The sequence below is a fragment of the Sitophilus oryzae genome, unplaced genomic scaffold (assembly GCF_002938485.1).
Source record: "Sitophilus oryzae breed Bouriz unplaced genomic scaffold, Soryzae_2.0 scaffold_637_pilon_pilon, whole genome shotgun sequence".
Classification (NCBI taxonomy): domain Eukaryota; kingdom Metazoa; phylum Arthropoda; class Insecta; order Coleoptera; family Curculionidae; genus Sitophilus; species Sitophilus oryzae.
In genome coordinates this window covers 209,829-236,559 of record NW_022147237.1, presented here as the reverse complement: position 1 = coordinate 236,559, position 26,731 = coordinate 209,829, and the positions used below count along the sequence as shown (strand labels likewise).

The window sequence follows — 26,731 nt, the reverse complement described above, 5'->3', positions numbered from 1 at the left end:
TCCTGCATACGTTTCAATGGCGAATATTTACTTACATTTGTGCGCGAGGAGGCCACATAAAATGTAAAGCTATACCGAGAGCTACGTGGGACCAGAAAATTGATTTGACTGAGAACATCCGGACTATCAATTTCATTATGTAATAACTTGTATAAAAATTTCAGCTCTGAATTTGTCCGTCGAACCTCCAAGGAATCTAGAGAATGTTTCTGCAATAAAGAGCTGTGACAGCAGCCAATTTGCGGGTAAACCCCATCAGTTCTTAAACTCAGATATTTCAGAAAACGACGCTGTACCTGCTCGAGAGCATTAATATGTGCCGCATAAAACGGCGACCATACAATTGATGCATACTCTAGCTTTGATCTTACAAAAGCATAATAGAGTAGTTTTAATGTGTTACTATTGCTAAAATCTCTAGTATTACGCACAATAAATCCCAAGGCCTTAAACGAAGATTGAACGACTTCAGATATATGCTGAACGAAAGATAGTTTACTGTCAAATGTGACACCCAAATCTTTAAAAACAGATACTCTACCTATCATCGTATCACCGATAGAATAATTATAAATTTGTGTTTCCGATTTCAAGGTATAAGACATGACTTTACATTTTTCAACGTTCAATGGTAAGTTATTATATGAACACATGCAACTAATCGATCAACACACCTCTGAAGCCGTTCACAATCATGAGGCGAATCAATGCGGGAAAATATCTTCATGTCGTCTGCATACAGTAAGACACTTAAATCAATTATATCAGTGACACCGTTTATAAAAATGTTAAACAATAACGGTCCCAAAATAGACCCCTGGGGTACACCCGAAGTAGCGCACAGATAGACCGAATTCTGGCCACAATACTCCACCCTCAACAATCTGTTTTTTAAATAGGACTCAAACAACATTAATAAGTTAGCTGAAAACCCAATCCGATCCAGATGGTAAAGAAGGTATTGTATGTATGTATTGATCCATTTATATGGCAATGTATTGATCCATTTATAAAATATTTATGAATAAAGTTTTATTTTGAAGTATTTTATTCTCAGTTTAATCATATTTGAATCAAACTCATTCATAAACAATCCATCCTTTGTGTTAGGGCGTTATTGATCAAATAGGACAAGCAAAACTAGTATTGGACATTTTGAAATGCACCAAACTAGTTTTGCGCAATTCAAAATGCACAATACTAGTTTTGACTATTTTGTAATGCGCAATTCGTTTAAATGTACAATTTCAGGTTTAGGAAATATTTTTTGCTCAAAACTAGTTCTGTGCATTTTTTTCCCGCATTACCCGAATTCGAGTATTGTGCGTAACATATACAAAAGTATCTTTTACAGTTTTCTCTCTTTTTTTTAAGAGGTTTAGGAATCTGTTAGCAGACATCCATTCTTTGGCTCATAAGGCGGTCTTGGTTTGATGTGCCTGGATAGTGTCGGGTTGGTGCCCCACTCTGGGAGGTAACCGACCGACTAAACCCATCTCCTCTGTTCCTGCCACACTTACTGGTCCCGTCCGTGGACATCTACGCGAGTAAGTGCCGGTATTACTTTCTTCATTTCATTTTTTTCCCTCTTTACTTTTACTTTTCTTCTTTCTCATTTTTTTCTTTCTATGACATTATACCTTTAATGTAGTCATTAATGTGATTCCAGTTCTTTTTGGTTTTAAGCATAAGGCTTACCATATTTCCCACAGTAATGCAATCACCTATTTCATCACAAAGTGCTTTTCTTTCCTCTTTCCATTTATTGCAGAAAAAGATTGTGTGTTCTGCATCATCAACGGGATATTTGCAAAAAACACATGACGCAGATGTCTTTTTCCCTATCCGATGTAGGTACGCAGGGAAGCACCCATATCCCGTCAAGGCCTGAGTCAGATAATAGTTTGCTTCTCCCCATACCCTGTCAAACCATTTGTCACATTTCGGCATTAGCCTCCAGATCCATTTAGTTTCCATTCCTGGTGCAAGCCATTCCATTTGTCATTTAATTAATGTGTCCCTTCTAGCTTGTTTGCGTCTCAATACATCAGGCGGGTTTCTAGCAAGTTTTTTCTCAAAGAGAAGTTTGCTTTCAGCTGCCAGGAGATGCAGTGGGGCCAGGCCTCCCAGGAGAATGGCCGCATCTACAGATATTGTACGGTACCCTGAGCACGTCCTGATTCCCATTATTCGTTGGAGTTGGATTATTCTCCTTTGGAATTTTTTGATTTTCATGGCTTCGGCCCATACAGGCGCACCGTACATCACTATGGACTGCATTGCCATAGTCAGAACCCTTCTTTTAGATGCACTTGGTCCCCGCAAGTTGGTTAACAGGATGCTAAGTGCTTTTATAACTAATTGGACTTTTAGGCAAGCAGAGGTAATGTGATCTCCCATTTTTAATCTTCTGTCGAGGGTGATACCAAGATATTTGACATTTTTCTTTGGAACTATCTTGTAATTTTCTATTTTAAAACGTATATGTTCCACCTTTCGTTTATAATTAAGAAGTATTGCTTCCGTTTTCGTAGGAGCGACTTTAAGGTAGTTGTTATCCATTCATTTCAAAACTTCTGCAAGGGTCCTGTTTGTATTTTGCACCATCAGAGCCTCACTCTTCTCTGAAACCAGTATCGCCAAATCATCCGCATAACATATTAGCCGCACGTTTTTCGGTACATTCAAACTCAGGAGATCGTCGTATACCGCGTTCCATAATGTGGGACCCAAAACCGATCCCTGGGGCACTCCTCCATATACAGATTTTTCTATTTCTTTTGCCACGATTATAGTTCTGTTATTTAGGTACGACTTAATGATGTTTAATATATACTTCGCTATCTTCATATCTTCCAGCTTCTTGTGTATTATTCTCCAGGATCCTGTGTTAAAGGCGTTTTATACGTCAATCAGTACTAAGGCATGCCGATCTCCTGGCCTTTTTTAACCGTTTCAATTACCATGTTCACTGCGTGTACTGTTGACTTGCCCTCTACAAATCCAAATTGCTTGTCGTTGAAACTTCCACATTTATCCTGTATTTCCATAACTAGCCGATTTTTGATTATCTGTTCATAGACCTTGCCAATACAGTCTAACAAACAGATTGGCCTGTATTTTATAAATTCTTCTGGATTCTTTCTTGGTTTCTCAATAAGGACCAATCTGGCTCTTTTCCACTCATCTGGAAATTCGTTCTTTTGCAACAGGGAATCAAAAAAAGCTACAAAATACTCCAGGCTGCCAAGTTCTAGTGATTTTATCACATCGGGAGGAAGACCGTCAGGGCCCGAGGCCTTGCCAGTTTTTATTTTATTGGCTACCACTCGTACCTCTTCATTTGTAAGGGGATTGCATTTCCTTGGTGATACTTGTTGTCTTTCGTACTCGGGAGTTTTTTCATGTATAAACAATTCCAGGAATTTGCTGAGTTTTTGATCGGAATCTAGATGAATCCTAGAAATGGGCTGGTTTAATTTGGTTTTAACAATTTTGTATCCATTTCCAAAAATATCGTTTTCTAGGTCATCGCACAGACTCGTCCAAGCATGTTCCTTGGCATTTTTAATTTGTCGAACCAGATTTCTTTTGGCTTCCTTATATGCCTCTTTATATTGCGTCCTTTTTACCGAGTCGTTCGTTACCCTTTGAAACTTCCGTCACATGCGCTTAACTTCAGCGATGTTAGCCTGGATTTCTTCACTCCACTCTGATTTTCAATTCTGTTCTTGTTGGGCGACGTTTGTACATCAACGTCGTACATCAACTTCTCTGTTTGCTCGTACCTTAGGCTATCCAGCAAATTCTTTACAATGTTGCTATTTAGCTGCTTCGTATATTTCATAGATTTTTTAGTAGTTTCTTGATTTCCTTTCTGGTGCTTTTATCCATCTTTTATTGTAAATCCTTATTAATATTAGTGATACAATCAATAGCCTCTTTTATCACTGCTACTTCAGTTGATTCTTTCCTACTGTATGGGTTTTTCTTGAGTTTTTGCATCTCATCGTACCCCATTGACATGATTAAATATTTTCAGAGATAAAATGGTTCAAGTCCAAAAAAATACAAACAAACATTCTTAAAAATGACAACAGTTGTATTTTGAGTTACTTTAGTTTGCAATTATACAATTTAAAATATTGCCAAGGTGTATGTGGCGCTAAACTGTATTGCTGGTTGCCTACATTGTCGCAACGTGTATTTCTGGTTGCCTACGTGTCAAGAAACATGACGAATTCACCAGAACGTGAAAGAAATATTACAGAATTCTATAGAAGGTTCGAGAAACAGTCAGTAGGGGTATATAAAGGCCCGCGCTTGGCGGTTGGACAGTTTGAAGTTTGAATATACCGCGTTTGGAAATTGTGAATCGGACAATTTGGTGAAGATAAATAGTTAGTTGTATGTTTAATTAGTATAAATTGTGTGTAAATAGTAAATTTAGAAAAAAAATAAATTCGTTAAGTATTTCATCGTGAGTTAAAATTAGTGGACCAACAGAATCCGTAACAATATAATAAAACATCGTTTCTTCTCCAGCTTGTTTTATTTTAATTAAGTAACATTAAAAAACTTTAACTCTCATTTTCTCCATAATTATCTTCTGGGGCTTGTTTCATTTCACTTCAGAACCCCTCATATTTTCGTGTACGAAGAGTGGGTATATTATAGTTGCGATCTGAGAGATTTCGGTTTTTGACAAAATCGACAGGGGGCTACCGAGGAATGTTTTCGAAAAATTTTGGAAAATCGATTTTGCTTATTTCGTAATATGTTGTAGCGCTGAATGTGTACTTTACAAAAACGGTATCGATTTTGAGATTCACACCTTTTGTTCCAGAGATTTTTTTTTGAGGTTCAAGTTAACGTCTCCTTTCTGCTGCAATGGCTAAACTGGACGGGACCTACTTGTTTACGCGGAATCCGAACCGCGGTCCTCGGCCATATCATGGTCAATGGCCTACCGACTTAGGAAGTGTCTAAAATTAGCTCTTCACGAGATATCCGATCTCATCCGGCCTTGAACCGGCGTGAATGAGCAGTGTGTATATAGATTTTACACTTTTCCTTTTTTGGACAACAGCACGATGCAAAGTTTCGAACCGGTCACCCGTCCATCCACTAGCATCGCCTTACGTCGTTTAACTTCGGTGTTCTAATGGAACCGGTGTTTCGACATGTAGACCGTTGCCACTTGTTCTAAAGATATTTGGTGTTAAATGTTTCGAAAAACAGAAAAAATATTTCTTTGTAGATTTTCTCGATAACTCGAAATCTGTTAGAGATATCGGAAAACCGTTTTCAGCATTCAATTCTACATAAAATGAACTATCAGTGGGTATATTTCAGTTGCGAACGGCAGATTTCAGTTTTGACAAAATCGACGATTACCGAGTTGTTTTCGAAAAATTTTGGAAAATCGATTTTGCTTATTTCGTAATATGTTGTAGCGCTGAATGTGTACTTTACAAAAACGGTATCGTTTTTGAGATTCACACCTTTTGTTCCAGAGATATTTGGTGTTAAATGTTTCGAAAAACAGAAAAAAATATTTCGTTTGTAGATTTTCTCAAATAACTCGAAATCTGTTAGAGATATCGGAAAACGGTTTTCAGCATTCAATTCTAAATAAAAAGAACTATCAGTGGGTATATTATAGTTGCGATCTGAGAGATTTCGGTTTTTGACAAAATCGACAGGGGAGTACCGTGGAATGTTTAGGATATAAAAGAAGCAGCTTTTTTGAAACAGTTGCGGGCATAACGCCTGGCTGTCGAGATAACAGGAGTGGGAAAGGAGCGCTGCTGCATCGGTCGATTGTCGATGGAGGCTCGCAACGGGTTGGAGAATAACGCATCAGTTGTTTTAGCTATGTTGTTTTTTTACCTGTTACGAGCATAACAGAACGGCGTTCGAGATAATCGGAGGTTTGAAACAGGTTGGAGAATAACGCATCAGTTGTTTAGATACATATTGTTTTCAACCTGTTACGAGCATAACGGGCGGAGGTCGAGATATTATGGTGCTGTATGTTTCAATACTTTGTTATTAAGTTTCAATATTTAAGTATTTATTTATTCTGAAAAATTTTTTTCAGAATAATATTTTAAAGATTTTTAAAAATGTATACAGGGTGTTTTGAAAATCTGGTCATTGATTAATCGATCCTGCTTAAAGCCCTTGACAAAGCTGATTTTGGAAAGCAGTTGACTTTAGGGTGTAGAGGTGCGATAAGAAAGGATTTTTCGAAACTCAAATTCTAGAGGGGGTGAAACCACCTCAAATAATGAATATTTTTTTATTTAAAACTGGTGAGTTTTTAAATAAAAAAAAAAAAAAAAAAAAATATTTTTATTTTGTTGTTTTACACATATTTTGAATTTTTTACAAAGTTTTGCCAATCTGGAGAGATTCGGTTTTTGAACAAAATCGAGCGGGTGGATTTTTTTCGAAAGAAAATTTTGGAAAATTTTTTTTTATTTTGCTTATTTCGTAATATGGTGTAGCCCTGAATGTGTAATTTACAAAACGGTATCGTATTGAGATCAAACACCTTTGTCCAGGGAGATATTTGGTGTTAAACATTTCGAAACGATAGAAAGAAATAGTTCTCTTGTTGGTAGATTTATCTGAATATAAACTCGAAATCTGTGCGAATGAGATATCAGAAAACGGGTTTTTCGGCAGTCACATTATAATAAATTAAACTCAGTCTGTGAGCATAATTTATCAGTTCGCAATCTGAAGAGATTTCGGTTTTTGACAAAAATCGACAGGGTTGTGCCGAGGATTTTTTCGAAACAATTTGGAAAATCGATTTTGCTAAATTTCGTATATGTTGTAGCGCTGAAATGTGTACTTTACAAAAAACGGTATCGTTGAGATTCACACTTTTGTTCCAGAGATATATGTTGTTGTTAAATAGATTTCGAAACAAAAAACAGAAAAACCAATATTTCCTTTTGCGATTTCCAAATAACTCGCAATCTGTTAGAGATATCGGAAAAAGGGTTTTCGGCAGTCAATGGTATACATAAATGAACTGATCTGTGAGCATACTTTAGTTGCAATCTGAGAGATTTCGGTTCTTTGACAAAACGAGCAGGGTTGGCAGAGGATTTTTTTATCGAAAAAATTTTGCGTAAAATAGAATTTTGCTTGATTTCGTGTATTGTTGTGGCGCTGTAATGTGTACTTTACAAAAACGGTATCGTTTATTAAAATCACACATTTTTCGGATATTGGTTGTAAATGTTTCGAGAGAGGAGGTGAGGAACAAATATTGACTTTTGGCAGAATTTCTCAAGCATAACTCGAAATCTGTTTAAGATATCGGAAAACAACGGTTTTCGAAAGTCAATTCTGCATAAAATGAACCATCTGTAGAGAGCATATTTTAGGCAAGTAGGGACAAAGCCATTATCACCTCGACTAGTTAAAGAGAGAGTACAAGGGTTTCCGGTTTTCTGACAAATCGATTAGGGTTGTGCCTTAAAGATTTTTCGAAAAACTTTTGGAAAAAAAATGATATCTGCTTATTTTGTTAATATGTTGCTACGATGACATGTGTAACTTTACACCAAACGGTGATCGTGTTCGAGATATCCCAGTCGCCTTTTGTTCCAGATATATTTGGTGTTAAAATGTTTGCAAAAACAGAAAAATATATTTTCGCTTTTGCAGATTTCAAATAAACTCGAAATCTGATAGAGATAACGGAACAACCGGTTTTTTCGACAGTCAATTCTACATAAAATAAGAACTATCTGTGAGCATATTCGAGTTGCGATCTGAGAGAGTTATCGGTTTTGACAAACTCGACAGGGGGGCCGAAGAATGTTTTTTCGAAATATTTTGGAAAATCGATTTTGCTTATTTCGTATATGTTGTAGCGCTGAATGTGTACTTTTATAAAAACGTATCGTTTTTGAGATTCACACTTTTTTCCAGAGATATTTGGTTTAAATGTTTCGAAAAAATAGAAAAAAGATTTTCTTTTGGCAGATTTTCTCAAATAACTCGCAATCTGTTAGAGATATCGGAAAAGACGGGTTTTCGAAGTCAATTTGCATAAAAATGAATATCTGTGAGGCATATTTTAGTCTGCGATCTGAGAGATTTCGGTTTTTGAAAAAAATCGACAAGGGTTGTGCCGAGGAATTTCTTCGAAAACATCTTTAAAAATCGATTTTGCTATTTCGTAATACTGTTGTAGCGCTGAATGTGGTACTTTACAAAACTGTATCGTTTTTGAGAGATTCACACTTTCTGTTCCAGAGATATTTGGTGTTAAAATGTTTCGCGAAAAACAGAAAAAAATATTTTCCTTTTGCAGATTTTCAAATAACTCGAAATCTGTTTAGCAGATATCGGACAACGGGTTCTCGGCTGTCAATTATACATAAAATGAACTATTGTGAGGCATATTTAGTTGCAATCTGAGAAATTTCGGTTTTTGACAAAATCGACAGGGTTGTGCCGAGGATTTTTTTCGAAAAATTTTGGAAAATCGATTTTGCTTATTTCGTAATATGTTGTCGCGCTGAATGTGTACTTTACAAAAACGGTATCGTTTTTGAGATCACACCTTTTGTTCCAGAGATATTTGGTGTTAAATGTTTCGAAAAATAGAAAAAAATATTTCTTTTGTAGATTTTCTGAAATAACTCGAAATCTGTTAGAGATATCAGAAAACGGGTTTCGGCAGTCAATTATACATAAAATGAACTATCTGTGAGCATATTTTAGTTGCAATCTGAGAGATTTCGGTTTTTGACAAAATCGACAAGGTTGTGCCGAGGATTTTTTTCGAAAAATTTTGGAAAATCGATTTTGCTTATTTCGTAATATGTTGTAGCGCTGAATGTGTACTTTACAAAAACGGTATCGATTTTGAGATTCACATCTTTTGTTCCAGAGATATTTGGTGTTAAATGTTTCGAAAAACAGAAAAAAATATTTCTTTTGCAGATTTTCAAATAACTCGAAATCTGTTAGAGATATCGGAAAACGGGTTTCGACAGTCAATTCTACATAAAATGAACTATCTGTGAGCATATTTTAGTTGCAATCTGAGAGATTTCGGTTTTTGACAAAATCGACAGGGTTGTGCCGAGGATTTTTTTCGAAAAATTTTGGAAAATCGATTTTGCTTATTTCGTAATATGTTGTCGCGCTGAATGTGTACTTTAGAAAAACGGTATCGTTTTTGAAATTCACACCTTTTGTTCCAGAAATATTTGGTGTCAAATGTTTCGAAAAACAGAAAAAAATATTTCTTTTGTAGATTTTCTGAAATAACTCGAAATCTGTTAGAGATATCGGAAAACGGGTTTCGACAGTCAATTATACATAAAATGAACTATCTGTGAGCATATTTTAGTTGCAATCTGAGAGATTTCGGTTTTTGACAAAATCGACAGGGTTGTGCCGAGGATTTTTTTCGAAAAATTTTGGAAAATCGATTTTGCTTATTTCGTAATATGTTGTAGCGCTGAATGTGTACTTTACAAAAACTGTATCGTTTTTGAGATTCACACCTTTTGTTCCAGAGATATTTGGTGTTAAATGTTTCGAAAAATAGAAAAAATATTTCTTTTGTAGATTTTCTCAAATAACTCGAAATCTGTTAGACATATCGGAAAACGGTTTTCGACAGTCAATGCTACATAAAATGAACTATATGTGAACATATTTTAGTTGCGATCTGAAAAATGTCGGTTTTTGACAAAATCGACAGGGTTGTGTCGAGGATTTTCTTCGAAAAATTTTGGAAAATCGATTTTGCTTATTTCGTACCGTAAAATGAGGGGGATGTGAATCGGTACACACCGTGGAATTTACGAAGATATTCCTGCTTTACTATTTAATTAATTTTTAGTTTCTGTAGGCCAAAATATCGAAAATGTTATGTACTTTTCATTTCCAAATAGCGCATTAAAAAAAAAAAAAAGAAAGTACGTTTTTTAAAAACCAAACTGTCTTGTCCCTATTCCCCTGGAAATGTGGTGATTAGGGACAACATTGTTTTTCAGTACGTATTCTTATTTAGACGCAGACTGGGGAAAAAGGGACAACATAATAGAAAAAGATATATCATATTCTATCATAAAAATTATTTATTATTATTTTTTTTGTATTAAAAAACATAAGATTTAGCAGAAAATATATATTTTATCAAACTCTCATAAGAACTATTAACAACAAACTGTAGAAAACTATATGTGAACATATTTTAGTTGCGATCTGAAAAATGTCGGTTTTTGACAAAATCGACAGGGTTGTGTCGAGGATTTTCTTCGAAAAATTTTGGAAAATCGATTTTGCTTATTTCGTAATATGTTGTAGCGCTGAATGTGTACTTTACAAAAACGGTATCGTTTTTGAGATTCACACCTTTTGTTCCAGAGATATTTGGTGTTAAATGTTTCGAAAAACAGAAAAAAATATTTCTTTTGCAGATTTTCAAATAACTCGAAATCTGTTAGAGATATCGGAAAACGGTTTTCGACAGTCAATTCTACATAAAATGAACTATCTGTGAGCATATTTTAGTTGCGACCTGAGAAATGTCGGTTTTAGACAAAATCGACAGGGCCGAGGAATTTTTTCCAAAAATTTTGAAAAATCGATTTTGCTTATTTCGTACCGTAAAATGAGGGGGATGTGAATCGGTACACACCGTGGAATTTACGAAGATATTCCTGCTTTACTATTTAATTTATTTTTAGTTTCTGTAGGCCAAAATATCGAAAATGTTATGTACTTTTCATTTCCAAATAGCGCATTAAAAAAAAAAGAAAAGAAAGTACGTTTTTTAAAAAACAAACTGTCTTGTCCCTATTCCCCTGGAAATGTGGTGATTAGGGACAACATTGTTTTTCAGTACGTATTCTTATTTAGACGCAGACTGGGGAAAAAGGGACAACATAATAGAAAAAGATATATCATATTCTATCATAAAAATTATTTATTATTATTTTTTTTATATTAAAAAACATAAGATTTAGCAGAAAATATATATTTTATCAAACTCTCATAAGAACTATTAACAACAAACTGTAGAAAACTTAGTTAGATTATTTTTAAAACGAACCACTTTCCTGCCCAGTTTGTCTAAATAATTTTTGACAATCAATCTTAGGTCATAACTGTCCCCATCTGACCATGTGTTTATGTTTCTAATTAGCAAATCCTCTTCTTCACTATTTAGAACTCTCTGACCTCCTTGTTTCTTCACATTTCCTTTCTTGTGCCGACATAAAACTGACCTAGGAATACCATGCAACTTTTCTGCGTGACGGTAAGATATTTTACGAGCTGTTATGTCTTCAAGAGCCCTTTTAATTTTTTCCGGGTCATAAGGGCGATACAGTTTTTCCCTTTTGGCGTATAAAAACGAGTCATGTCTAATTTTGCTAATGTCCCTATTCGTAATAACTCGAAATCTGTTAGAGATATCGGAAAACGGTTTTCGACAGTTTTTTTTTGCATATCATTGTACTCAGTAGACAGAGTTCTTTCAGAATCTGAAATAAAAAATGCAGGTCCGTATTTAAAAAAAATTATGTTGGCCCCTTACAAATCTTACAAATTATCAGCTAATTTGAAAATCTAAAAATACTATCAGATAGCCCTAATAAAGTGGCTATGAGTTTTTTGATTTTCTAAAATGTAACGACAGGGAAAAATAAAATTTATTTTTAAAAAAATAAGTTTTTTCCAAAAAACTCAGCAATCCTTGAAATTTTTTAAACCTCTTTGATGGCATCTTGGTGAACATCCCAAAGCGCCACTTTGCCCCAATTTAACCATGTTCGTATCTATTACGGTTACCGAGATACCAGTGTTCGTACCTCGAAATTGTAGCACACTGTATATTTCTTTCGGCCACACACCCGCTTTACCCGACTTTACCCGACCCCTGAGGGCGACCGGCGCACAGTGCTTCGTCCCATGGAGAAAAATCAAAAAATAAGTTAAAATTTACTAATATCTGAATATATAATTTTATACTTATAGCAATGTTCAACCATCCTGTATATTATTTTTCATAAACAGCGTTTTTGTTAGCAAATATTTTCACTAAAAATAAATTTTGCGATCATTATCTCATCAGTGAAAAGAATAACATTCATAGTAGTTCTGTATATTACGGAATTAAACGGGTACGTACTTAATTGAAAGCCACTATGGATATTGTTAAACAAGGTATGTACTTTAAATTTATTTCTAAACAAGTTCGTGATTGTTTAGTTTTTATTTATTTTTTAGATGATTCTTAAATGGGTATAAAAATTTTACGTTTTCAAACTTCAAAAAGGCATTTAAAAAAAAACATATTAAAACATATCGTATTTATTGAATATTTTTGTTGCCATATTCATACACTTTTATTTTTTGTATAGTTCACCTGCGTCTGCTTGCGACGAACTTTATTTTATAATACTTTTCAGATGGAGTAAAATTGATAAGCAATGCCGATCTGGTTAATACTTGGCTTGATCATAAGGATAAGAACTCAAAATTATTTGTATTTCAAAAAATATGTTCTTATTAGATATTGATGAACCTTCCAGTCAAATGAGACACCACTTGTGCCTGAAAAAGTCCACTATGTTGGAGCGAAACGTCGCATAAAAAAAATGTCCATCTTTCAATTTATTATAAAATGTTATACCCAAGAAAAGGAAAAAATAATATATGGAGAAGGTATATTAAAGATGTAACTATTAACATCCGAACCCCTCATACCGACAAAATGAACAGTAACAACGCGAAAAAGTAACATATTAGAAAATGATGTACAGAAATATATTATATGTGAGGATACTTCATCTACCTGTGATTTGGATACTATAAATTTGGAAGATTCTGTCAGCAGTAATTCTCCTGAATCAGAGTAGTTACGATCTATGCATTTTGTTGTCCTAAAGTAAATTTATAGTACTTAAGTTTTTTTTTAATTAAATATAACATTAATGTTTCTTTTTCATTAAAGAAAAACATTTTTATCTTATATTAGGCTTATATTGTAGGAATCATGTTCTAATGTTATTTCAATTCTTTTTTATCACAGGAATTTATTTAATACTTACACCGTTTTCATACTATAACTTATTATTTGCTTAGATAGAACACAGCTCCAACATTATTACTATTTATAAGATTTTTTTTTCATAAACGTGGGACTAAGAACGTCATCATTTAGTACAATGAGAGTACTAATCATTTGTGTCAAATAAACCTAGTTTGAATAAATTGCTTACAATAAAAGAGAAGTTTTGGATTTTTGTCCTCTAGAGCCATATGTTCGAAGCACTGTGCGGCGACCCGAATGTACAGCGCAATAGTCTTAAATATATTAATATTAAAAAATACTATTGATACAAATTATAAAAAAAATATGTAGCAAATAAATGAAATAATTTTTATAGATACAGTATATTTATACATTTAAGCATAAAGTAGTGTCGACTGACTAGTGAGAAAGAAAATCTAGGAACTAGTGGGGTTGCAGTCGGAAGGGTTTGACAAAGAATTAATACACTTTGTTAATTGTCAAGCTTTCGGAATTTATTTATTCCTTCCTCAGGACACTAAAATGGAAATACATGTTAGACAATTATTGCTCAAAAAGTTAAGAATAAAAACTTACTTAACGTGGTACCAGAAAAGACCTTCATAAAAACTACATTAAAAAATATGGCTCGTGTTGGTAACTCCACCGTGAAGCATCGCTGACCAGTCAACCACAAAAAAGGGGGGAAGGCTCTTATAGGGCGGTTAAGCCGCCTGATATTTATTTAGAACATTGGAATAATTAAGAGATGTTCAATTAAAAATTAAAAATTCAATTGCGTCTCAATCTAAGGCGTGAAGGCGCAAAGCAACTGACAGGCGACAACCGCGACATCCATCTGTCAACGGTCAATTGTCAAACGTCAAGAAGTTTATAAAAATGATCTATGGATGCCTAACAGAGCTGTGGCATGTCAATTATTATATTCCTGTAAAAATTAATAATGTGGGTGGTCATGTAGAAAAGTGGAGTGATCAAGGCACGCACCCTTATATAAACATTTAATAACCACCTTTACTCGTGCAACGAGGAAAAATAGGTGGTCATATACAATTACATTTACAGTCCAAAAGATGTCAATAAATGTCTGCAACCAGAAAAACATTGAGCACAATTCAAAAAATTTTTTATGCAATTGTACAAACATTAAGATGTACTAAAATTTAAAAAAGAGGTACATTGCAAATAGTTAGAAAAGGCTACATGTAAAATAGTTAATGACGACAACAATCTGTCGATAATGTTTACAGTGAAGCAAAAGTCAGAAAAATCAATTTACAAAAATTTTAAAAATCTTTTACGTAAATATTGGTAACATTTTTAAATTACATGGGGTATAAAACTTACAAAAACACTCTGTAGAGGGAAGAACAAACAACATCAATAATTGAGACTCAATTGAATGACAAAGGTAAAAACAATATGCGGCTTGGACAATCCAAGAAAAGGCAATGCACCAAACTAGCAGTGCAATCCACGCAAATTATTTATTATTGAAATAAAAACATTTAATCAAACGTAAAACCACCGTTGGTTCTGAGGGACCAAGGGTGGGTGAAAAGAAAGAACAAGTGCACACGGGCACCTGTTATGGTGATATGCACTGGAAAGTGTTAGTGCATACACCTTGAAACAGTACGAGAGGGACTGGGGAAGTGGCAATTAACAAAATTCATAGCATCTATAAAAGATATGGCCAACATTCCGTTGCATACATCATCAACGACATGAGACAAAGATCTCCAGGTGAAACAACTGTCCCACTCACCACCTACACAACAACTCATCACCACGCGATGGGTGCGAATTGTGTGAGTGCTCGACAGTCGACGCACTGTTGGTATGAGAATTCTTAAAAAAACCCTCTTTCCCATCACATTATCACTTGCCTTACCAATTGTCGTAAAGGCTTTTGGTTAACCACTAAAAGCCTTTAAGTCAAAGAAAATTCATATTTTTAAAGAATATGTAATATAAATGTAATTGTATATGACCACCTATTTTTTCTCGTTGCACGAGTAAGGGTGTTTATTAAATGTTTATATAAGTGTGCGTGCCTTGATCACTTCACTTTTCTACATGACCACCCACATTATTAATTTTTACAGGAATATAATAATTGACATGCCACAGCCCTGTTCGGCATCCATTACATATTTTTATAAACTTCTTGACGTTTGATAATTGACCGTTGACAGATGTCGCGGTTGTCGCCTGTCAGTTGCTTTGCGCCTTCACGCCTTAGATTGAGACGCAATTCAATTTTTAATTTTTAATTGAACATCTCTTAATTATTCCAATGTTCTAAATATATATCAGGCGGCTTAACCACCCTATAAGAGCCCTCTTCCCCCCTTTTTTGTGGTTGACTGGTCAGGGATGCTTCACGGTGGAGTTACCAACACGAGCCATATTTTTTAATGTAGTTTTTATCAAGGTCTTTTCTGGTACCACGTTAAGTAAGTTTTTATTCTTAACTTTTAGAACAATAATTGTCTAACATGTATTTCCATTTTAGTGTCCTGAGGAAGGAATAAATAAATTCCGAAAGCTTGACAATTAACAAAGTGTATTAATTCTTTGTCAAACCCTTCCGACTGCAACCCCACTAGTTCTTAGATTTTTTTTTATACATTTATATATTATTTATCGTTTCTATTAATTATACGCTCTTTATTTTATTATTGTATAATTGAAGATCCTATATTATAGAAATATTTATAATATATACTTTCATATTGATAGGAATTAATAAAGATTTACCTATTACTGTAAATTATTAGAAGGAGGGAAATAATGAAACAAAAGGAAATATTTTGTTGTGCTGCTCTTTATTTAAAATAAGAATATTGTGAATATAAATATTTTGTATACATTTTAGTAAGTAGTATAATATGATTCATTTCCAAAAACGCCATAAATAATTTGAGAATAGAAGTTCCAATCTGCTTGATCGGGATTTATTTCGTTACTTAGAGTTTTGTTTATGTTTAAATAATATACGTTTGTTTGATTAAGTTTTGTATTAGGAATCCAGGTTGTATTTTGAAGAATATCAGAGGTAGTTGTTGGCGTGGGATTTCTAAAACAAATTGGTATAAATTGAATTATATGCGTTTTCTGCTATTGCGTTATGGAATATAATACTTAAAATTATATTATCTAAAAATGTATGCCTTTTGCATAGGGTATAATTTAAATAGTGTGAACAAATCTAGAAGTGTTAGTTGTCCTTTAACATGATAAAAAATGTTAGTAGAAGAAGTATGGTATCAAATGTCTAATAAGAAAGTTACAAACTATAGATGCCGTCAGAAATAATTAAAATCGTTTTACACATTATCAAAAAAATGGAAACGTCGCCAACGATACCGACTTATTCTCTTTTTACCAGTGTCGCATTTGTTCCATTTTATTACATTATTTTTTTAAACAATTTATTTTGTATAGGTTTTTCAGATCTATATTATTTCGTATATAGAGTAGATATGAATCAAAATCAATATATAAATTTAAGTACCTCAAATGTGATAAATTTTTAAAGAAACTTTTGGATAATAATTATTAAAATTATCTATTTTCATACCTTTTCCGTTATTTACTTGAAATACCCTAGAAATACTTTTTGTAGCAATTTTGATTTACAATTTCTTATCTCCAAGGAGTCTGCTTTATAAATTTTTATAAAACATATTGTTTTTTGTCATAATTTAACAATAAACCTTTCTTTTGTGAAGTTTTCACTTATCAACGTAAATTAATTCTACCATGGCCACAAGAGACATAAATTGTTGCTGTGTTATATATTCCACAGAGTCTGGAAGAGTAAACTTCTCAAAACAATTATCGCATATTTTTAAATATTCTTTTCTCTGAGTTACGTTTTTAAAAAGTTTACTGTAAAGGGAAGTACGAAACAATAAGCCTATGCGCTCTGATACATGCAATTTTTAGTCGGCCGAGTTGTAAAAGTGAAAATAGTACATTCTTTTGGAGCAATCGGCTGCCTATTTGATTACATGTGAGCGCGGCTCTATAAAAATATATTGGTTACAAGTCTGCAACTAAATAGTCGGCCGACTAAAAATTACATGGAGCGCATAGCCATAAGGCTACGCAATGCAATAAAATAGTCCACCGATCGGGTCTATAAGAATGTATTTTTCTAGCTTTTGCAACTAAATAGTCGGTCGACTAAAAATTGCATGACAGCGCGTAGGCTAAATATCCGCTCTATAAAAAGCTCGCAAGAAAAAGGCAGAAAAATGCACTGTTCATTTAGAAATATGTAATAATTACTTTTTTTCAAATATGCAATTATTATTTTGAGTATTAAACTGACTATAAATGAACAATTACGATAAGTTTTTAAAATAGTAAATTATATAAAACGCCATAACCATAGAATTATAAAATATACTGAGTGACAAAACTAGGAGACAGAATTTGATCATTTTTTGCTGGCTGCCTTATCTTCCCTTGATTAAAATTTCAGACTTATTTCTTGAAAATTCAGTACCTGCATTGGTCGTTGACTAACAAAGTACCGCGGTTTTAGGGAAATAAGTTGAAAAATACAACAATTTCAAATTCGTCCTGTATTTCATGAACTGAGAGGGCTATGAGACATCTCTGTATGGCATCTGTAGTTCATAAAAAAAGTAGCATATTACGAACGCAGTAAACACACACGAAAATGGGCGAGTATATAAACGCTCAATTTGTAGATATTATTTTAGTTTTAATAATCTGCTGATGATGCTAACATGGTTAGCGAAACGCGCGTCCAGTGTGAAAGTAAAAGTGTTTTGGTATAATGTGGTAATTTAGTGTTTTATTTTGCTGTTGTAACACTATAGATTCCAACGCCCAACTGTAATTTACAAAGTAATAAAACATTTAATAGTTTAAATAATGGCCCCCATAGACATAGTAATTGAAGAAAAAATGGAAAGGCAAGAACATTCAGGAAGAACAGCGGAAGAAAGTAGAAATAGACTTTTGGAAATATGGTGTAAAAGATGGAGTGAAATCAGAAATGGGAAAGGTAAATGGACTAGAATATTTATGAAGGACCTAGAGTGTTAGATAAATAGAGAATATGAAGAACTGAGCTATGCCATGAATCAATTTCTTTCTGGCCACGGTTGTTTCCGGTATTACCTACATAAAATTAAGTTAATTGATAGCCCGAGATGTCTCTATGGCGACTCCGAAGCTTATACGGTGGAGCATACCCTTTATGCTATGCAAAAAAAGCGCAAAATTAACTGTTTCCGATCTAGTTCCAGAGATGATTCGATTCCCAGAAAATTGTGAAAAGCACCTTTTTACGTAGAATTTAATGGTTTAAGTATAATTTTTTAAAAATTAAAAATTTAAGAGTTATCAACAGAAACGTTGATTTTTTATTTGGGGACCCTGTATATTTTTAATTAGATGAAAAGAACTTAAAATTACCTTTCTAAAAATATAGCACACTTGATATTTTGTTATAGTCTTCTTCGAAATAGAGCAGTTTCAAAAGTTCACCACTTTTAACTAGTAGGCTTTGAACTCCTTATTGATGATAATGCCCCTAAAAAATAGAACTGGAAAATATATTTTTCCAGCAAGACAAGGGACCGCCTCAGAACGCTGAAGTTATAAGCAAATTTTTGCAGCCAATTTTGAGAATAATTGAATAGCTAACCAAGATCCCAGCCGTTGGCCATCGAGGCCGCCGGACTTAGTGCCTATGGATTTTTATCTTTGCCGAAGGTTCTTATCTTTAAATTGCCCTAAAATATAATCTAGACAAGCATTAGAAATACTTAGCAGTTATGCGAGGTTATCTTTCACTCCCACTGAGTTAATGAATTCCGCGAGAAATGTTCAAAAACGGTTCCGTCTGTCCATAACAGAAAACGGTAGACATGTCGAACATCTGTAGCAAAATCTCATGTCTTCGTTTGCTAATATTTTTTATTGTTATCTATATAGTTTAAATGTGTTGATGTTGTTAAATATAGTTTAAATTGTTATAAAATTCTGCACTTCTCATTGCAAATATTATTTTCGTTTTAATTGCTGTTCACAGCTAGAACTTTTTTGCATAACAGCCGGCGCCGTTCAAAGCCTACTTATTCAAAGTGGGCGAATTTTTAAAAAATCTATATCTCGAAGAGCAATCAAGCAAAATCTCAAATATGCTATATTTTTGGTAAGGTAATTTTAAATTCTTTTCAATGAATTCAAAATATACAGTGTGTCCCATATAAAAAAATCAAATTTTCCGTTGATAATAAATCTTAAATTATAAATTTTAAAAAAGTAATACTTAAACCATTAAATTCTACGTAAAAAGGTGCCTTGGAATTGTTGTCATAAAAATACGAAATTTTCCATAGAAAAAAAAGTTGCAGCGATTTGTTAAAAATGCACATTTTTGACAAACACTCCGTAACTCCGAAACGGAAACAGATATCGATGTGCAGTTTTCACCATCATGTTTTTGATAAAAATTAAGCTCCAGACACCGGTATTAGTTTTCGTCTATCTCCTATAGAAAAGGGCGTTTCCCTTTAAAATCGTCCAATTTGACCCACCCTGTACATATTTTCATAAAACCAACTGAACATTTTCAATTATGATGAATCACTATATTATAATTTAAAATAATTTATATCGTTTAACAATACACATAATATGTAAGTAATTCAATATAATATTATAAAAATGGTTAGTTTTCACTTTTATAAATTTATGCAGATTATTTTGCGTACAACTCGTTAAAAATACTAGGGTAAAAATACTTCTAATAATAAAAAAATATTTCTTAATTATTCCTTTCAACGTTTATAAGTTTAGTTCCTCTTCTATTGTTTATAAAAATCAAATTTATTTAGACATTTTTTATCAGTTTCTCCCATATCACGCCTATCATTCTACTAACACTCTGTATGAGATAATTAGGTATTCGATACTAATTTTCGTTTTAGAATTGTAATATAATATACTTACAGGAATTTTGCAAAATTAGTCCATAGTGTAACTAGTTTTTTCCTAGTTAAAGCATCTTCTGGTGATACAGTAATATTACCTAAGTAAAAAAGGTAATTTACATCTTCAGCATGCCCCACACCTAAAAAAATATCGAATTTTTATACATTTTTATTTTAACTATAGTTATCATTATTTAATGTTTGTGCAGTCATAGTAGATATAAAACTAGCCGATTCTAATCGACTTCAACAATAATGTTGATTGTTCCATGTAAAGAAACGACAATAATGTCGCGAAACGTCCCGAAAAAACTTAATTGTTTCCTTTTGAGCTTTCCTAATTACGAACGATTATTTTCTATATACTAATTACTGGGAACTGGAAACAAACAATAATTATAATGAAATATATAATAGTGTCACGGGACCATCAGCTTCGCTCCTCGAAGAAAAGACTTCGAAGAAAACGGAAAAAATGATTTCTACTGTAACAAAACTGTACAGGGTGTCCCACTAAAAATAGCTCTCGGCTTTAAGTATCTCGGAAATTATTAGCCGTAGGGCCTGCGGAAAAAAATATTTATAACTAAAGAGGCTATGAGAAATTGATGGAAAATATTTTCTAGTTTGTAGAACGGCCGCTAGAGGGCGCAACTGCTATATAAAAATAAGAAAAAAGAGTTTTTGCACAATTTTGCCTAGATAACGGGTGCTCTAAATAATAGCTTCATAATATTTAGTAAATTTTGCATATTTTTAGTTAGAACCACTTTCCTCTATCTGCCAAAATAAAGTGGTGGGGGAAAGTTATGTTAGATCTATTTTTATTTAAATATTAATAAATCCGGACTGGGATGAACGGAATCCAACAAACGGGGGCTCGTTTAAAAGAGCCTTTGTTACTCAATATTATACCGTATAAACAGCAATAATAAGCTTTTGACTGTAGACGCTAAGGGGCGCTATCTTATTAACAAATCTTAACTATCTTAATTTAACTATCTTAATTTAACTATCTTAATTTAACTATCTTAATTTAACTATCTTAATTTAACAAACATTGCGCGTTTTTTAAAAAAAAAATGCGATAGTATATATCATTTCAGCTGATAGTAAAGAGTAATAAATGCTTAAAAATTAATCCCTTAATTATTTTAATTATAAAACTTTTTTTCATATTTTTTGATGAGAAATCAATTAGTACCTATTTAACCATTTGGTTAGTTAATAACATCAGAAAATGTTAAAGCTAGCCACTAGATTTGGATTAAGGCATATTAATAAAATTGCGTATATCTCATCAAGGAGGCCGAAATCTACAAAATATCCAGAGAACTTTTAATTGGTATTGAACGGCCTACACAATTTTGCTAACAAGAAAAAAATTGAGTCGCATGATTTTTTAGAAAAATATTCCAATCATAACCCTTATTGTGCACGTCCTGTCGACGCATATAATAACTTTTACTCTTAAAATTTCATTCGAATCTCTAAAAGCACTTGGAATAAAATTATAATAAATTGAAAAAAAAATGAAGACTAACCCCCTGTAGCATCGAATCAAAGCAGAATCGAACCTATATTGATATGAAAAATAAATTTTATTTTTATGTGAGGAAGCTCCACACGAGAGATGGCATATGTTTCTTGTAAAACACCCGGTATATATGACATTTTGATATTAAGATATACTACTGTTTGAGATTTAAACACCATAGGATTCTCGACAACATCAAGAATAAATATATTATACTACGTATATACTGCAAAATACATTTCTGATTCCCAATATTTTGTATTAATATATTTTTTTGTATCTTAAAAGTTTAATTACATATAGACTTACCTGGCGATGTTCTATTTGGGTTACCTAACTTTCCCTCATAAGAAAACTTGTAGTAGTAGACATTAGTATATTTTGACATAAGTTCAACAGTTTTTCTAATTGGCCTGCCGAACTGATCCACACTCAAAAACTAAAATACGATGGATAATATATTTATGTTACTGTAAATGTCCGAAATGCGGTAAAACCTAGGATAAGCGTGGTAAAACCTAGGCGCGCTAAACCTAGGATTTACAAATGAATTAACACCCCCCAAATAACCACGCTAACCAACTCAAAATGAGGTAAAACCTAGGTTTTACCGCATTTCGGACATTTACAGTGACATCTTATAATAGAAAAATTAACATATAACAGTGTAATAAAATTTTCTGAAGTACAACTGGTATCGATATACCAGATAAAAATACATAAAATCACGGTAGTATGTCGACTTTACTACCGAGTGGTGCATCATTAGAAACAGGAAATCCCATGCAAATTTTGAACTGTCCAAATATTGGTTCCTCTGCTAATTTTACAGCGAAGTCGTAAATAGGGGTTTTAAACTCCACCGGGGAACTCCACCGGCTAAGTATAGATGTTGCCGCTCTTAGCGAAACCCGCTTTGCAGATGAAGATAGTCTCATTGAGGAGCATTACACATTGTTTTGGAAGGGTTAGGTTGCTCCAAAGCAGGAGCGAATCATCTTGCTAGGTAACTTTAATGCCCGTGTCGGCAATCAGCAAGAAATATGGCCAGACGTATTGAGAAAACATGGAATGGGAAACGTAAATAGCAATGGTGAACGCTTGCTAATAACATGCACAGAGTACAACCTTTGCATCACCAATACATGGTTCAAGCTGAAAGACAAGTTTAAAGGTACCTGGAAACATTCCAGATCAGGCCACTGGCATCAATTGGACCACGTCATTGTTCGAAGGAAGCATCTGAAAGATGTCAGACTTACAAAAGCCAGAATAGATGCCGAATGTGGTACTGACCACCGACTTGTAGTTTCGAAAAAGAAACTTCAATTAAAACTCAAACATCCACACTGCAAAAAGCAAAACAACATGACCAGATTAAACGTACTGAGTCTAACGAACAACGACACCGCCAACGCCCTTCGGGAAGCCATCAGAGAAGCACTTCCACCGATAACCTCAATCTCGGAAGCTGAACAAGGCTGGACACAATTGAGGGGTGCGATTTATAATACCAGCGAAGAAGTACTGGGAAAATCCAACAAAAAGAAACAACCAGACAGGTTTAACGAAAATCAACCACATATGCAGGCTTTGTTGGAACAAAAGCATAGAGCACATCAAGCAGTCACTGCAAATCCACACAATCCAAGGCTGGTGGACAACTTTAAAGCAGCCAACAACACGCTTCGAAGAAGCCTGCGTCAACTAAAGGATAACTGGTGGTCACAAAAAGCAAATCAGATTCAAGAGTATGCCGCGCATCACGACTATCGTAAATTCTTCGAGGTTGTAAAAGAAGTATACAGCCCAACTAAGAACGTGAGCTACCCAATCACGGCACAAAATGGTGAACTTCTAAAGGAGGGAGAGGGAATCAGCAATCGCTGAAAAGAGCATTACAACCATATCCTTAACCAAGACAGCATCCCCAATATGCAAGCACTAAACACAATACCTCAGTATAACAGCATCGATGTATTAGATATCCCAATAACGGACCAGGAAATAAAGGCCTCCATAAAACAACTTAAAAACAACAAATCAGCTGGCTGTGATGCAATTCCAGCTGAAATCTATAAGTGTGCAAGTAACGAACTTATTGGTCATCTTAAAGCTCTCTTAGATGTCATATGGGAAAGCGGAAAGGTACCTCAGGACTTTCGCCACGCGAATATAATGAATATATTTTGGTAGAACAAAGGAGGTGCATCAGATTGCGGAAACTACCGAGGAATTTCACTACTGGTTATTGGAGGAAAAGTTCTCGCAAAAATTATGTCAAACCGCCTTCACCCACATATAGAAAAAATCCTCCCAGAATCGCAAACGGGCTTTCGCACCAACCGCGGTACCGTTAATTCCATATTCTCCGTCCGCCAACTACAGGAAAAAGTAAAGGAACATCAGAGTAAACTTTATGTTGCATTCATCCACCTCACGAAAGCCTTCGACTCTGTAAACAGAGATGCACTTTGGGCATTTATGAAGAAGTTCGGAGTGCCCAACAAATTTCTTACTGTGTGTAAAAGCCTCCATAACAACAAGTCGAGAGTGTCACATCATTGATCACTGAGCGATCCCTTCCTGACAAATACAAGAGTTAGGCAGGGATGTGTCCTAGCTCCTCTCCTATTCAACATATTGATGGCATCGCTCTCTATTATAGTGGACAGCAAACTGCAGAAAAGAGGAATGGGTATTAGATACAGGTATGACGGCGGTGTGTTCAACATAAAAAGACTCAGGGCAAAAACACGTATAAAATTTATCACAGAACTCCAATACGCTGATGACTGCGCTCTAGTTGCAAATACGTTACAGCAATTACTAGGAAATGTTGAACACATATACCTGGGCATACGAGACTTTGGGCCTTAAACTGAACATCGATAAAACTAAAATCATCCCCGTAATAAGTGCACTCTTCCGGAAATCATCACAGCGCTATAAAAATCTGAGAAGAACTATTGGAATATCTATCAGAATTTAATTACCTCGGCAGTGTGATTTCGGAAAAGGTAAATATTGACTCTGAAATTCAGCACAGAATCAGCAGCGCCTCAAGAGCATTCTGGAAATTAAAAGACAGGGTTTTCTACAATCATGACTTGAGCACAAAAACGAAACTTGCAGTGTATCGAGCAGTAATAATTCCCACCAAGTTATATGGAAGCGAAACCTGGGTGCCGTACCGCAGGCACACGAGCGCATTAAACAAGTTGCAATAGAGACACCTTAGACAACTGTTAAGAATCAAATGGTACCACCATGTCTCAAACGTACCAGTCCTTGAAAAAGCAAGTTGCGAGAGCGCTGAAGTCATGATTACTAAATCTCGTTTAAGATGGGCTGGCCACGTATGCAGGATGCAAGAAAACCGCCTACCGAAATCTCTTCTTTACGGTGAACTTGTAGAGAGTAAGAGGAAACCGGGTGGACAACTCAAAATATACAAGGATGTTTTTGATGAAAACTTAAAGGGGATAAGTATGCAGCAACAGTGGGAGGAAGCAGCGCCCAATAGAACGCAATGGAGGAGAATTGTAAATTCAGTTAATAACGACAACCAAAAAGTAAAGAGGCGACAAAGTAATGAGATTTTTGAATGTCCGGAATGCGGAAGGGAGATAACATTACGTATCGGGCTTTTCAGCCACAGAAAAGCTCATGACAGGAAACGCCTTGCGTAACCATCTTCTGATGCGTGTCAAATACTCGTCAGCGAGTAATGGCAGTAAGTAAGTAAGGGGTTTTAAAACTCTGCGTATCCTGAATACATATGCCAAATTTGTATTTTTTTTACAAGCTGATTTTAACTAATTTAAGAAAAACTACATCTATTTTTAAATTAAAACTGAACAGGTAGCAATGGAAAACCAGGCAAATGTCAACATACCTTAAGTTGTCAGCCTATGATTTTGACATTGACAAATGTAATTTTTTGTGCTGTCAAAAAAAAACAACCAGGTTTGTTTAACGGAAATCAACCGCATATATAGGCTTTGATGGAACAAAAGCATGGAGCACATCAAGCATCAAGCAGTCTATCCCTTAAATATCTCACATCGCATCTCATCAAATTATAAACTAGATATTCTTGTTCTCTGCTTTGTCTGTTCCACAAAATTTTAATAAACAAGTCACCACCATATCTTTACGAGAAAATTCGGTTTCGCACAGACATTCATAACATTAACATTAGATTTAAGGGAAAGCTAACAATTCCTAGTCACAATACTACTTTGTATGAACGATCCTTTTCATATTTAATCGCAAAATATTTAAACGACTTCTCCGAAAATATTAACAGGATGTCTAGGGCTACATTTAAGAGAATTGTTCTTCAGCACATGGTGGGACAGCATAAATAAATGGATTATAATTATAATGAGCATCTTCAATGTTAAGTTTGCTTGTATTATTTTGTATTTTTGTTAATATATTTCTCTTCTATATAAATTTTATTATATTTCATGCCGTAAATAAATTTATTTTTATACTGTTTATGCAATTTTAAGGTTACATATTTGTAGATTTACTTAAGATTTAGTTTCATTAATTTGTATTATTGTTAACAAATATTTTCTTCTCTGTGGGTTAGTTGAACAGAAGGCAGATATCTAATCTGCTTAACTGAACCTCGCCCTTTTGTACACTACTTTTTGTCTCTTTCTTCTATTATTGTATATGGCACAGTTGTACAAATAAAGTCCTTTATTTATTATGATTTTTTTTCTCACTCTTGGTGGTATATTCTGACAGACGGGTGTTCATTACCAAGTACTGTCAGAGTTTCTATTGTTTTAAGAAGGAGCGGGTTATGTTTGTGGTTTTAATGATTACTGCTTTTTAAGCAAGTATGTGAATATGACCTTTTAAATTTAAAATATCGAGGTTTTCTTTAAATTTCCTGTGTGTGAGGTCCGTGCTAGATATAATAAATGGTAGGATTTTAACTTCTTTTTGTTGCTATTGTTGCGAGCCGGTGTGGACTCGACCTAACCTCACAATATGGCCCGCCCTCGGATGACCTTAACATCGCATAGACACCGCAATGATTCATTCGTTCGAGAAGAATCGAGACCCACTAGAATGGACTCGTACATACGAGAACATTCGAAA

At 34.1% G+C, this 26,731-nt stretch overlaps 2 protein-coding genes across 2 annotated transcripts in view; both read right to left on the bottom strand.

The window, feature by feature from the left end:
• Window positions 1-2,001: 2,001 nt before the first annotated feature.
• LOC115887766 lies at window positions 2,002-2,400 on the bottom strand. Its single transcript, XM_030907264.1, has one exon. It carries the CDS (start codon window positions 2,398-2,400, stop codon window positions 2,002-2,004), a length of 399 nt encoding a protein of 132 aa, XP_030763124.1.
• Window positions 2,401-15,927: 13,527 nt separating this feature from the next.
• Window positions 15,928-26,731, bottom strand: part of LOC115887754 (pyrethroid hydrolase Ces2a-like) — a 79,959-nt gene continuing 69,155 nt past the window's right edge. Inside the window, exons 9-11 of the mRNA XM_030907241.1 lie at window positions 21,917-22,046; window positions 20,090-20,210; window positions 15,928-16,169 (exon numbers count right to left, since the gene is read on the bottom strand). Of these exons, the coding sequence (XP_030763101.1) occupies window positions 15,965-16,169; window positions 20,090-20,210; window positions 21,917-22,046 (456 nt within the window). The 3' untranslated portion in view covers window positions 15,928-15,964. The remainder of the gene's footprint in view (window positions 16,170-20,089; window positions 20,211-21,916; window positions 22,047-26,731) is intronic.

Bases quoted from the DNA above. Each gene is read 5' to 3' on its own strand.
- LOC115887766 (XM_030907264.1), bottom strand. From the start codon at position 2,400: ATGGGAGATCACATTACCTCTGCTTGCCTAAAAGTCCAATTAGTTATA.